This window comes from Mchenga conophoros, linkage group LG4 (genome assembly GCF_057382185.1).
Source record: "Mchenga conophoros isolate Kocher_MC1m ecotype Shallow Benthic linkage group LG4, M_conophoros_male_GT1.1, whole genome shotgun sequence".
Classification (NCBI taxonomy): Eukaryota; Metazoa; Chordata; class Actinopteri; order Cichliformes; family Cichlidae; genus Mchenga; species Mchenga conophoros.
In genome coordinates this window covers 23,169,362-23,182,936 of record NC_140529.1, presented here as the reverse complement: position 1 = coordinate 23,182,936, position 13,575 = coordinate 23,169,362, and the positions used below count along the sequence as shown (strand labels likewise).

General features: G+C 39.7%; 2 protein-coding genes and 1 pseudogene across 3 annotated transcripts; 1 reads left to right on the top strand and 2 right to left on the bottom strand.

The window, feature by feature from the left end:
• Positions 1 to 4,010: 4,010 nt before the first annotated feature.
• LOC146576074 (methionine-R-sulfoxide reductase B1-A-like) lies at positions 4,011 to 5,426 on the bottom strand (annotated as a pseudogene). Its single transcript, XR_014892211.1, has 4 exons — positions 5,190 to 5,426; positions 4,955 to 5,097; positions 4,724 to 4,838; positions 4,011 to 4,623 (listed from the first exon to the last, which is right to left on the bottom strand). The product of XR_014892211.1 is annotated as a methionine-R-sulfoxide reductase B1-A-like (transcript).
• Positions 5,427 to 5,513: 87 nt separating this feature from the next.
• Positions 5,514 to 7,773, bottom strand: LOC146576073 (methionine-R-sulfoxide reductase B1-A-like). The gene is made up of 4 exons (XM_085271094.1): positions 7,621 to 7,773; positions 6,934 to 7,076; positions 6,388 to 6,502; positions 5,514 to 6,029 (listed from the first exon to the last, which is right to left on the bottom strand). The coding sequence occupies exons 1-4, from the start codon at positions 7,673 to 7,675 to the stop codon at positions 6,010 to 6,012; spliced, it is 333 nt and encodes a 110-aa protein (XP_085127220.1). The 5' UTR covers positions 7,676 to 7,773; the 3' UTR covers positions 5,514 to 6,009.
• Positions 7,774 to 8,148: 375 nt separating this feature from the next.
• On the top strand, positions 8,149 to 12,600 carry LOC146576072 (uncharacterized). Its single transcript, XM_085271093.1, has 2 exons — positions 8,149 to 8,471; positions 10,448 to 12,600. Exons 1-2 carry the CDS (start codon positions 8,318 to 8,320, stop codon positions 11,245 to 11,247), a joined length of 954 nt encoding a protein of 317 aa, XP_085127219.1. The 5' UTR covers positions 8,149 to 8,317; the 3' UTR covers positions 11,248 to 12,600.
• Positions 12,601 to 13,575: the final 975 nt, after the last annotated feature.

The window sequence follows — 13,575 nt, the reverse complement described above, 5'->3', positions numbered from 1 at the left end:
AGGATATCTCTTTATTTAAGTTGCAGTCACGCATTCAGGCACTTTATTCCTCCAGCAAAATGATCACAGCTTGCGGTGTGTGCAGACGCGCAGCCACTGGGTGACAGATGTTTTAGTGAGCTTTGCTACCTTGATGAACTTGAATCTAATGCCATGGCGTGTGGAAGCAAAATAAGCTCTTTTTCCCCCTTTTTTTCTTTTTTTGTCTGGCTTGGCTCAAAACAGAAGCAGGTGTAGTGCCCGTAAACATCCACATCTAAGCAACAGCCTCATATAGGGTACAATTAAAGCAAGATGTCCTGTGAATGAGTCACTGGCGCACACACACATATGGTTAGCCCAACCTCGAGGCTTGGCCTTTGGAACTGAGGAAGACTTTGGAGCAGTGGTGGTTTAATGTAATTAAGGATCCCATTTGTTTACGAGCAGGATGAGACACAGAGGTCAGTGGAAATAAAGTCTGTCTTGTGATTCTATCGGAGAATTGCCACTTCCTCCTTCCTGTTTGCTTCCTTTTGGCCATACAGCTGTGCTCAGATGCCAGCCAGAAAGGCTGTTCTCACAGATAGCAAATGCTAATTGTACTCCTGTTTTTGTTTTGTTTTTTTGTTGGAGGTGGGGTTGGAGCAATTTTCTTTTCCTCTCCATCTCTCGTTGTCACATCTGGTTTATCTCTGCATTTTTGTCTCATCCCAGAGGGCAGTTTAGTCTGTGCACTCGTATGTTGACATTACAGAGAATGAGCAACATCTAATCAGTCACATGGAAGGTATTAGTTAATTAATGAGAGTTTGAGGTAAACACTGGAGCCAACATTAGGGTTAGAGCTGACAGTTTGAGGGATTGGGCCCGGTGTAGTCTGCCTGATGATTTAAAGTCTGTGGAAAAACTGAGCAGTACTTTAGACAAAGCTCTGACAGCAAGAAACACCCGACAAAATCACATCATATCTGCACATTTGTAGCTGCTGTTTTGATCGTGCTTTCCTAAAATGTTAGTTTATGGTTTTTTGGGTTTTAAAAAAAACTAGTTTAAACAAGTTTTTGATGCCAGCAGCTGGCTTGCAGAGAACATTTACTGCTGTGTGGTACATATCACATTTTCTTTTAACAAGGCCACGAGAAACTACAATGACCAGCTGCTGCTGTTTTTTGTTTCATAGTTTGCCAAATGTATTTTCCGTAGGTGACAGGTCTCAACTGCAGGCAAGCCACATTAGCAACCAGACTGCTTTACTATGCTGTTAATATATCTAGGATGTAATTCCTGCTAAAATAATCAAGGCCTGCTATGAAAAACACATCATTTATCAAGAGATGGCAGCATCTCTTGCTCCAAATCCAGATGCACTAACGTACCACAACACCATGAGAGATACTAACTTTTAAACTATGCGCTGGTAAGCATCAAAATCCAGGATTTACAAAAAGACTGCTTTGTGGTTTTGAACCATTAAAAAATCTAAAACCTAAAATTAGCTTTTGCTTAGAGAAGGCAATTAGAAGCGTGCTAGACTTTTACCTTGGACTGTGGATGCAGTGACAACTTTATTTACCGACTGTGGTTTCAGTGTTCCCATTCAGGGATTTCTTTTATGGGATTGTATACATTTTTAATGTAGCGCTGCTTGAAGGATTGGAGATCACGACCCTACATTCAGCCTTGCGTCTTCCACACAGAAAAATACGCTGAGAAATTAGCGTCTCCCAGTTTTTCCAAGTGAAAGACTGATGCTCTTTTTCTATCCAGTAACATTTCTGTATATGTTACTTACAGGTTGTATGGGAGATGTTTGACCAGGTGAGATGTTCCACTAGTGTTTTGTTTTCGTTTTTTTGGGAAATGCAGCTGCAGAAAACATCAGCACCGCTAAAACGAGCAAAGAAGTCTATGCTTTAAATACTTTAACATCACAATCTATGAATGTTTGCACTTCCGTTCTTAATCCTCTGTCTGACAGCGAAGCTTTCATCTCCCCCTTAGATCTACCAGCCTTTGAAAATCAGCAGCTTCACACCTGCTCATCCTAGACACTTAAACAGCATGAGAGCTGTTGAATATACACCCACATGCTCACTTTGTTTAAAATTCCACCACTCCACCAGCCAAGAACTGCTGCTTACTGAGATATTTAGAAAACTTTACCAAGTGGAGAAAAAAAAACCCACACACGACCCCCTAACGTCTGTACCAGAGTATTACTGCTCAGCGCCCCATAACTGCAGGATCTAGATTGGGAAACAAGCTGCCGGCTTGAAAGGCAGACAGCACGGTGCGGTGGAGACATGATGTACAGATATATGCAGCACTCTCAATCAGTGGATCTTAGAAAAAACTCACCTAAATTCCATTAGAAAAAGAAAATCAGGCCTTATTTGTGCAGAAGCATCTTACTTTTACTACAATTACTTAAAGTGAATGAACAACATCTGTGAAAAGTTGCTGATAAGTTCAGCATTGCTTTGTTGTTGCTGGCTACAGAGAATGAGGATAATTTGAGTGCAGAGAGCTGATAGAGACTTTCTTCTCTATTTACTCCAGTCATTCAGTTCACACTAATCAAGGTCAAGGTCACTGGACACTTTGTTAGGTACATCAGTTCAACCTCTTGTTAAAACAAATATCTCACCACCCAATCAGTTTAGGCATGTAGACGTGGTGAAGAGGATCTGTTCAAGTTCAAACTGAGCTTCTGAATGAGGAAGAAAGGTCGTTTAAGAGATTTTCAATGTGGTATGGTCGTTGGTGCCAGACAGGCCTGAGTATTTCAGAAACTGTTGATGGGATTTTCCCACACACATAGAAAAAATGTCAAGCGAGCAGCAGGTCTCTGGGTGAAAATGCCTTGTTAATGTCAGACAGTACAGGAGAATGGTCAGACTGCATGAAGCTGATAACAGTTGCAACAGTGAGTCAGATAAGTGCCCATTACAACCAAGGTATGCAGAAAAGCATCTCTGAATATGCAACATCTTAAACTTTGGCTCAGATGGGCTACAGCAGCAGAAGGCAGCAGAAGACTTCTTACTCCTCTCAGGTAAGAACAGGAAACTGAGGCTTTCAACAAAACTCCACAATAGAAGACGGGAAAAACGTCGCCTGGTCTGATCAGTCTCAACATTTAGTCAGAATTTAATGTAAACAACATGAAAGCATTGATCCATCCCTTCTTGTGTCACCGCTTCAAGCTTGTGATGGGGTGTAATAGGATGGGGTATATTTTCTTGGCACACTTTGGGACCTTTAGCACCAAATGAGAACCTTTTAAACACCAGTTACCCAACTATCGTTGCTGACTATGTCCATCCCTTTATGACCACAGTGGAACAACCTTCTAATCGTTGCTTCCAGCAGGATAACAAACAATGCCACAAAGCTCAAATCATCCCAAACAGTTTTTTTTGGATAGGACACTTTACGCAGATGACCTCCGCAGTCAGCTGATCTCAGTCCAATAGACCATCATTGGGATCTGGTGGAACAGGATTCTCATAAATGATGTGCAGCTGAGAAATCTGCTAAGAACAGGAAAGAAAGGCTACAGTTCCCACAGACTCATCAAAACTGGATAATAGAAGACTGGAAAAAAAAATACCATGAAAGCACAGATCCATTCTTCCATGCACCAACAGTTCAGGCCGTGACATGACAGTGAGTTCATTGTTCTCATTGGCCTCTACAGTCAGCTGATCTCAGTCCAATAGAGCATCTTTGGGATCTGGTGGAACGGGATTCTCATCATGGATGTGCAGCCAACAAACCTGGAGCAACCGTGTGATCCTATCATGTCAAAATGGACTAAAATCTCTGAGGAATATTTCCAGCACTTTATTAAGAGTTCTGAAGGAAAAAGAAGATCCTACACAGTATTAGCACTGTTTACCTAAGAAAGTAGCCAATAAATGTATATTGAACTGATGTACAATGTGATACTTTCATACAACCGTAAGGTAAATTAACAACTAAAATGACTTTAAATCAGTATCAATGCTCTAAGCCAAATTGGTGCAGTGTTTGAGGTACTTGGCAGGTACTATAGCACATGTAGGGCTCACTCCTTGAGCGCAGTGTGAATGAAGATAGTTCCTTATGATTCTAACTGTATGAGTCCAGTCATGAAACTCTGAGAGCTTTAGAGGTTGGGACCAATCAAACCAAAAGGGTTTTTTGTTTTTTTATACAGTAACATCATAGAGTGACTAATAATGCAGAAAAACAAAGCTTATTTAGGCTATATAGCACCATCAGCTGGTGGAATCACAAATTAGACATTGGCACACAGTCATTAACACATTTTCCCAGACATGGGTTAATTTAAACTGAGACTGTGGCTGATAAACATCTGACACTCTTTGCCCAGGGGACAAGTTAAAAAAAAAGTGCAAAGTTCAAACAATGTGGCTGAATTTGAGCTATTTCCTGTAGCTGTAGCTATTTTTTGTGTTGTATGCTCACAGTTGAACGATTTGTTTAGACCAGTCCTTTCTTCCTAGTGTCCACTTTCTCATCAGTGCCCAGGAGATCCATTAAACTTTATCCTGAGTACTTCATTTGCTGTGAACACATCAGCAGGAGGGAAAATTCTTGTCTTTCACTGCTCACTTTTCTGTCCATCAGCCTTTTCTGTTTAGAGAAAAGAAGAAACAACAGCTGGTTGCAGGTGGACAGTGGGGGTGTAATGTATGAAACCAGCTGTGCAATGTAGGAAACCCTTGATAGTCACCTTTAGGGATAAACATAAGTGAGCTGCTGAAGATTCAGAAGCGTGACAGCCCTTCTCTTGGTCCATCATACAAGAACTCGTGACCCAGTCCATTGCCACACTTCCCACAACAGACCTAAGTATTTTAATCCAGATTGTGCAAGTCAAACCTTATACCTGATTGGTAACAGTGTTAAATCACATCTAGTCCAGCTTATTATTTGAAGCTTCCTAACAAATGTTGTTTACTACCTTTATCGGTCCCCAAGCTTCAGGGTGTTTTGAGACACTGTCTTCACGGATAGTCTGTGAAAACGCCGGCCACGGAGAAGAGTGCTCGAACTTCGACATGCTTGAAAATAACTCGTGGCCACATTCGGAGCACACATATATACCTGAGAATGAGGAAAGAGGCACAGTCTTCTATATTTTTACAGCAGTGTCTTGTTACACAGTCACATGCAGCCTCACACTTTCTTTCACTCACCAGGCTGGAAGTGATTTTTATATTCTTCACCACCAGAAAAAGAGCAGTGAGACATTTCATCCATTTCAGTCAAAAGTCATCAGAGCCAAAGCAGTTTATCTCTACAGTTGCCCAGCTTAGGCCTGAAAAACCTTCGTGCACAGATCAAGTGTCAGCAGCTCCGTGACTCTTGTGTAATGCCCGATCCTTCTCTCATTGCTTCCACCTGGTGGCAATTTTCTGAAAAACTAAAATGCATACCTACTTACCTTCATTCACAAATACTGGAACAAAAAATTCATCAATTAAATGAATATAAAAATATAATCATTAACAAATAGTCTATTTATAATTTAAAATATATTTTTTTATTGCTGTGTATTCAGGTTATTGTGACCTATTACATAAAGCCTCTCTAGAGAGAGAGGTATATTGCACAGGAATCATTTCATTCAATGAAAAAAGGTTTGCGTGGCCCCTAATTTTCAACACCAAGCGCCTTAAACAAGAGTTTAGGACATTTTTTTTTTTTTTTAAATGAGCAATCTTTGGAAAAGATTCATGGGACGACTGTGATAAGTACTGCACTGTCAATCGAAATAAAAACCAAGGAGACATGGAGACATTGAGGTTGTGATCAATAAGTTGCAAAGTCTGTGATGATTGCATAGCAGATGTGTTGAAAGCTGTCCTCTGTTCTTGCTGTCTAGTGAGACCATCGTCCATCAGAGCTCTGGTGCTCCCACGCTGGGCTTTGTCCCAGAGTACTTCATTGACTGTTCACACCTTTAGCAATGCAAAGAGACATCCATCCAGCAGCACTTACTCCTGAAATCTCACCTTACAGTCCATCAACTTTATCTGTGGACAAGGGACAAAGAAAAGGAGATGGAATATGTAAATCTTGATGAGCACAGTTAACTGTGAAACTCCTCTGAAGAAATGTTTAAACTCTGGTTTGATTTTAACTAATACCTTTGAGGACTGTGTCACAACAGTAACACATCCTTAGGCTCCTCTACACTACACACATGAACGAGGACATAACATTCTGGTTTTAAAGCAAATTTAAAGATGAAAAATAACATGGGAGCTGGTTAACAACACTAGAACTTTGAGCTCACTGCAAATCGCGATTCCTAGGCTCATATCACAAATTATAACTTGACAGGTACACTAGTCTCAACCTCGTGTGGAGAAATAGCCTGGCTGTTTATACCTTTAGGGATGAACTTCAGTGAGCTGCTGAATATTCAGAAGCGAGAGACTCCTTTGGACGGCCCATCATTCACAAATTCATGACCAAGTCCATTCCCACACTTCCCACACCGCACCTTGAACAAGACAAAAGTGACAGATAGAAGAGAAAAAAGTGATAGAAATTAATTAACCAGCATTTAGAGCAGCCAAGAAAGTCCATCACAGGAGTCCTCTGACTTACAGCCAGCTAGTGCTTGAGAGTAGGTTCAAGATTCCTTATTCGTCACATGCATAGTTATACAAGTATAACACACAGTGAAATGTAACATGACACGCCTCTCGACTTGTGCAAAAAGAGGGGGGTGGGGGGGAGGAAGAACATTATACATAATATATACATTAGGTGAATGTGCATTAGTAGCATGTATAAAGCAAGCAGGTGAATGAAGTGATATAAATCCTATTCAAACTGGTTCAAACTGATCATACACATGTGAAACTGCGCATGGGCAGTTGAAGAAGAACCTAGTCAATTAAAAACTTAAAACTATTTTAATTATGGTACCTTGTATGCCCCAGGCCTCTCCTCATGTTTGGACACACTGTTTTCATGGATGGTCTCTGTGAAAGCTGGCCAGGGTGAAGAGTGTTCGTACTTGGAGCGGCTGGAGAACAACTGGTTATCACACTTGGTGCACACATAAATCCCTGAGGAATAATAGGCAGGAGACTGTTATGTAACATGAAGCGATAGTGTCTCTACTGCAGTTTTAAAATAATATGTACATTTATATAATATATACAGTTATTATATATACACACAAACACACACACACACATATATATATATATAAAGATTTTTTTTTACATCGTTTGAAACACTAATTCTTTAAAGATATCGTTACCTTTTTAGCTGTGGTTAAGGGTATGTAAAAAAAAATTAATGACATCCTTGTATGTGAAGCTTAATCTAGTTTGGTAATCTGGTTGTTATGTAACTTGAACATGGTTACACAACAGGTTGAACGTTTTTCGCTATTTACATCACAATCACCTGCGACCATGGATATAAAAACAGTACTTCCTAATAGGTTTTATAGGACAATGAGTACGAGTTAGAACGAGCTAACCAGCAGTTTGAAAAGTTATTTGTGCTGTATTGGATAGTTCACCTGTCTCCAAAACCGATTAAGTTATATAGAAACATTAAATAAAATACAATAAGTTTAAACAAAAAAAGTCATAGCGGTACCTGACTTAAAATGGTCTTTGAAGACCTCTCCACCGAAGAAAGAGCAAAAAGACATCGCTTTTTCTTTCCGTATGTTCAACGTGAACCTACACTGAAGTCCACAGAAAGAACCGGTTGAAAACAAAACAACTTCCGGTCCAAGTTTTTGACCTTCAAACTAAAAGCATCCTGCTACTTTTTTCTTTTGTTTCTTTTTTCTTTTTTTGTGGGTAATGATCAATGACTGTATGGTACATTTCACCGTCATCCAGTGATTCCTTTTGTGAACCTGCAAATATGAAAATACAGCAAAACTTTTTTAATTATTTCTATATATGAACCCTCAATGTTCCGCATATTGAAAGGCTTCATCAATGTGAAACCTAGAGTATTTAGAGCACGAATTAAGTTCAGCTTTTATATTAGATTTTTTTCTGGATTGTTTTAGCCTCGATGTAATTTGTATTTTGCTGTTGTAACTCCCAAAAATGTGACTTCTACTTGCACATTCCGTGTACGCTCCAATTTTGAAAGGCCCAAACCGGAGGTAACATAGTGGCTTCTTAACTGTCCATAGGCTGTTGGGCTGATGCTCTGAGTACGTTGGAGTTTGTCTTTTTTTAAACAAACAAAAAAAAAAACCAACTTTCTTTCTCTTTTTTTTGGTAACCGTTGCTGTTTTTGTTTCTTATCGCCCACCTGAGGCACGGACGCCACGATGTTTCAGTTCAGGTTGTTTGTTCACCAGCGCCTGTACGCTGCAGCTGAAGAGATCCTCGGGCAGATGGAGAACACCATCACGTTAGTTTTGCACGAGGCAGACGTTCGAGCTAAAGAGGAGGCGGAAAGTCTGCGACACCAGCTGAAATCAGGTTTAGGACGATTCTTTACATTTTTTTTGTCATGTTTTTTGTAGTCGTAGCTTTATAAACAGCTTTGTGGCTATGAATGATGTTCACGCATGCGCAAATAATTCACGCGCGGAATACCAGAAAGCTTTGCTCCTGCATAATGAGAGATAGTTCAATACAAAGCTAACAAATAGTAAGGTAGCACTTAATCATCACAGAATAAGATAAAGGTAGTTACTCCAATGATATCAGTTTGTTCAGCTGTGAAGTACAAACCATCGTAAATGCATTTCATCTGCTTTGGTGAATGAAAGTGACAAAAGTTGCACTGGTGAGGGAACGACAAGAAAACCCGCAAGTATAGTTTCATGCTGCCAGAAGTGACAAGGACTCTAGCAAGAAACATAACTGGAGAAGGGTGGTCGGAAAGTATAAGGAGATGGCAATGATCTGCAGCCACCACCTGCAAAACCAACACCTTTTTGTCTTATTGTTCTCTCTCCAGTGTACCTGCCATCACTTTCGTTTGTAACAAAAGAGCTGAATTTAATTTGCAATGGTTCCTGCTTCCTAACTGGGCAGATTGATATCCCTTAGGTCTGACTTTGTGGTATATTCTGATAATCAAGTGTTCCCTAGCTCCAGGTGCTCCAGGTAATAACTGACATTCACAAGTATGCTCAGTTACATAGTTATATAAATGATATATATGTTAGATAAAGCATTTCTTGGCAAAAATGCAATGTGAATGTTGAAAATTTGAAGATTTTGCCTCAAATATTAAAAAAAGATTTTTTTTAAAGATACTCCATAGGACGTCTTCACCTAACAGTATTTAAAAATGTGGACGTGCACACGTTTACTCTCACGAGTGAGTTGTGCATCGTTATTACCTAACACTATTTAAAAATATATGCACACACACATTGATACACACCTGCCTCTGTGTTTCTCTTCCAACCAAGCAGTCTGAGTCTATGACTGTCTTTTATACAGTCATTGATCTGAAGGTGCTGAATTTGTATCCACCAATCAGGAGCAGCTTGTGTCTCTTTCCTTATTTTTCCTACTGAAACTCAGAAGAAATCACTGCTGAGATACCCAGAAACAAACGGTTGCCACACGAAAACCTTAGGTCCCACTGACAAACTTTTGACACTACGAGCACAAGGAGATTTTACTAAAGCAGGATATGTGTTTTTAAAAGACACAAAACGCTAAACATTTGATACCAGAACAGTTTCTGTAAGCACAAAGTATGCAGAAGAAGTTAAGTGCCAAAAAATGTGCAGGAGGGTAACAATAATGTGAATGTATTCACATTAAGCAAATGCTTAAACAGGAGATAGTTAGTTCGTGATATTATTCATTACACTTACCTAAATTTACTGATATCGTATTAAAGACATTGGCCTGGATAGCAATAGCAATTTATAGCCAGCAGCCTGTCTTATTTATGTTTTGTTTTTGTTTGTTTTTTAATACCATTTTCAAGCAAATATATTATTTTTTCTTTTATTTTGATTAGAATGAAGATTTAAGGTCGGGTGAACTCCATTGGATTTTTGGTTTTTGAGGGGGCCGCGTTACTCTTGACTTTAAGGCTTGACTGCTTTAATCCAATCCAATCCAATTTTATTTATAAAGCACTTTAAAATACAAAGCACAGGACCAAAGTGCTGTACAGAAAATAAGTTAAAAACAATAGAATAACAGAAAATAGCAAAAATAAATAAATAAACACATAATACATGAAAAATTAAAACAGCCCTATATTAAAAAACAAGATAAAACAGCATAGAATCCACTAAAAACAACTAAAATAAAACCAAAATCTCACATGTTGGTCTCTCTTAACTCTATTTAGAGGTGTGAAGAGCACTTTTCCAGAAACTCTCAGGACAGCATTTTCTAGCACTTACATTTATTTCCATTTAAAAGCAAAGAGGAAACCCTACAGGTGATTGGGTAACATTTGTGGATATTTTCCTTTGTAGCTGAAGAACTTCCAATGACCAACAGTGCCGTCCAACATGGAGATGAATGTGACTCCCCGCTGCTGCAGGAGTGCGAGGGACCCACAAACACAGAAGAGTTTGACTTGACACCGAGCCCTGAGAATCCAGGAACCCCTGAGCCCACTGCAGATCTAAGCAGTAACAGTGGGAACTACTGCCTGGTGGAGAGGCCTGAGGTGAAGATGGAGCAGGAGGAGCATAGGAATGAGAGTTTTTTCTCTCCTCCAGGAACTGTGAAAAGTGAGGAAGAACAGTCGGACACGCAAATACATGAAATGCAGATGCTTTCTTCAAACTTGTCTGCAGCAGTTAGTGAGGAGACGGAGAGAGGAGAACAGGCCATAACTGTGAAACAGAGAGCAAAGATGATGCAAGGTGACGGCATCAGTGACGGCAAGAAAGCCCAAGCAGCTTTGTCTTATAAGAACTGCTCGGTTAAAAGGAAAAAAGGTCGCAAGTTTTGCCATTTGTGCGGGAAGCGTTTTCACTACACCGCCTCTTTAATGAAGCACATCAAAACGCACGAGAAGTGTACCAGTTGCATTATTTGTGGGATGAAATACGGGTGTCCAAAAGAACTTGTTTTCCATTTGAAAAAGAAACACAGAGATGCATATTTTTGTGATGTTTGCGGTAAAACTTTTTTCAAAGTCCGCAGCCTCCAGACTCACGAAAGAAAACACACACTGACGAAAGAGTTTGTGTGTCAGGAATGTGGCAAAACGTACCGGTATAAACACTGTTTGATTACGCACATGAAGAGCCATTCTGGGGAGTAACCATACCCTTGCGATATTTGTGGTATGCGCTTTAGTCAAAATTCATACATGACATGACACAAGACCACCCATATGGGCGAGAAGCCTTAGCCTTGCTATATGTGTTGTTTGCACCTAATCTCAAGTTGCATTTGCAAACATGTATCAAAGCAGAGTGATCCCTTTTTTTCCCGTCTAGTTGAAATTGGATAGCTTTTAATATCATCCACTTAACACGACTGTGCCTGATGTGGTGTCAAATAACTGTAATTCATAATGTTTGGTTTGCTTTAAAGACCATTGCATCATTTCTACAGCTATATGCTGCTGTTGGTTAACACGATTTTGCTGTTTTCCCTAGTGGGCTTTGATGCAAGATTAGTTCAACTTTGACTGCATGAGTACGAGTGTAGAACAACACATCTGCAGCTCTTGTTGCCCTCTGTGATGCTCTGGTGTTGTGAGTTTAATTTCCACAGTTGACACTAAGGTTTAACATTACGGTGATCCACTTGTCTCTGGCTGCAGCCATGACGTGCATACATTTAGATGGTAAATGGTGTTAAATGTAATATTGGTATGTGTATTGTCTCAGATCTGTGGATAATGTAGATAATGTATGTGGATTTTTTTCAATATGTTATTACTTCATAAAACTCTGCATTTTGATGGATTAGAGTCTGGGAGTCCTTTGAATGAAGGGAAAGAAGCTTTTGATTATTTATTTTTAAACGATGTCTTTATGATGCCACAAAATTAGGAAGTTCAGTAGATTTCATAGGAGCTTATTTGTTTCTTTGTGTCAATTTTCAACAGTTTTCCTGTTATTTTGAATTCCAGTAAAACTTCTGAGAAAATGCCTAAATCAGGATAAAGAAACTTCATTTGTTTTTTGTATTTATCAGCTACAATACTTCTTTGACTGAAAGTCATGATCTAATCGCAATATTTGATGATCTCATAATGAAAAGACCTTTGTAAATATGTACATTTTTTAAGTGTTATGAAAAAGACAACAATCAGAGACTCGGAATGTCAACACACATGCAGTAACTTAATTAAACTCCTGCCATCATGGCTTTAAAAAAAGCATTAAAAGTCATTTAGGTTGTTGCAGTTTCTTTTTTGGTGTGTTGGGAACTAGATCACCACCCTTCAAATGAGATTGTGCATGGGGTGTATCCTAATAATAAATAACTTTTCTTTACATTTTTATCTACTTTAGCAAATTTAATTTTGTGCTATTTTGCAACTGGCAGCATGCTGACATGCTGAAGTGAGATTGTGATGTTCTTGCATTTAAATGCTTGAATGTTTTCTTTGCAGGATGAGAGATCAAAATAAAGAGGAGCAGTTATGTGAGGCTGTGGATAGCATCAAGGAGAGCGCTCTCAGTGGTGCTTAATGGAGTAGTTTTGGGGGAATTGCTGTTTAAAACTGGCCCCTGGGCTCAGAAGATTACACATGAAAGAGAGGGTCATTTTGATAATAGTTCTTTCAAAGCGGTTCTTGACTGCAACAATGAGACTTAGCAAGATCAAAAAAGTACGAACACTTTATAAGAGTAGAGGAGCTACTAAAAGCACACGACAGCCTAAACCCATTCACAGTGTTAACTGAGTGTTGTTTTTTGCCCTGACTCATGCTTCTTATTAAGTGCACCTGCTTAAAACCCTGTTTGCCTTTAGAGCTGCTCAAAGTCTCTTAAATCACCTTTCTGATGCTCATTTAGAAACTCATGTTGCAGTTTGAACTGGATTAAACACCCTGATTATTAATTTTCAGTTGGAAGAATGAAACACCTGCACTCTGTCTGCAATTACTTGGTCATCTCCAGTGAAGGTGAAAGATCAGAAGGGTTATGACGAAACAAACCTGACCTCTCAACTGGAGCCACTTCTGACAGTGCACGGACTATGCTGTCTTTGCACCTTTGTTAAATGTAGCATTTAGATTACTTCTGAATCACTGAATGTTGTTTTTATGTTACACCGTGAGCCCCAAAAAGCCACGTGGGTCTGTTCTCCTATGACAGGGGTAGGGAACTCCAGGCCTCGAGACCGAGTGTCCTACAGGTTTTAGAAGTGTCCTTGATCCAACACAGCTGGTTTCAATGGCTTAATTACCTCCTCAACATGTCTTGAAGTTCTCCAAAGGCCTGGTATTGAACTAATCATTTGATTCAGGTGTGCTGACCCAGGGTGAGATCTAAAACCTACAGGACATCTGCTCTCGAGCCTGGAGTTCCCTACCCCTGTCCTATGAGATCACAGGAGGGGCCGTAGGGGTTTGGCGCTTAGTGGATTGGGTGGCAGTCAGAGGCAGAGGTCTTGGCCCCCCAATCTCTGG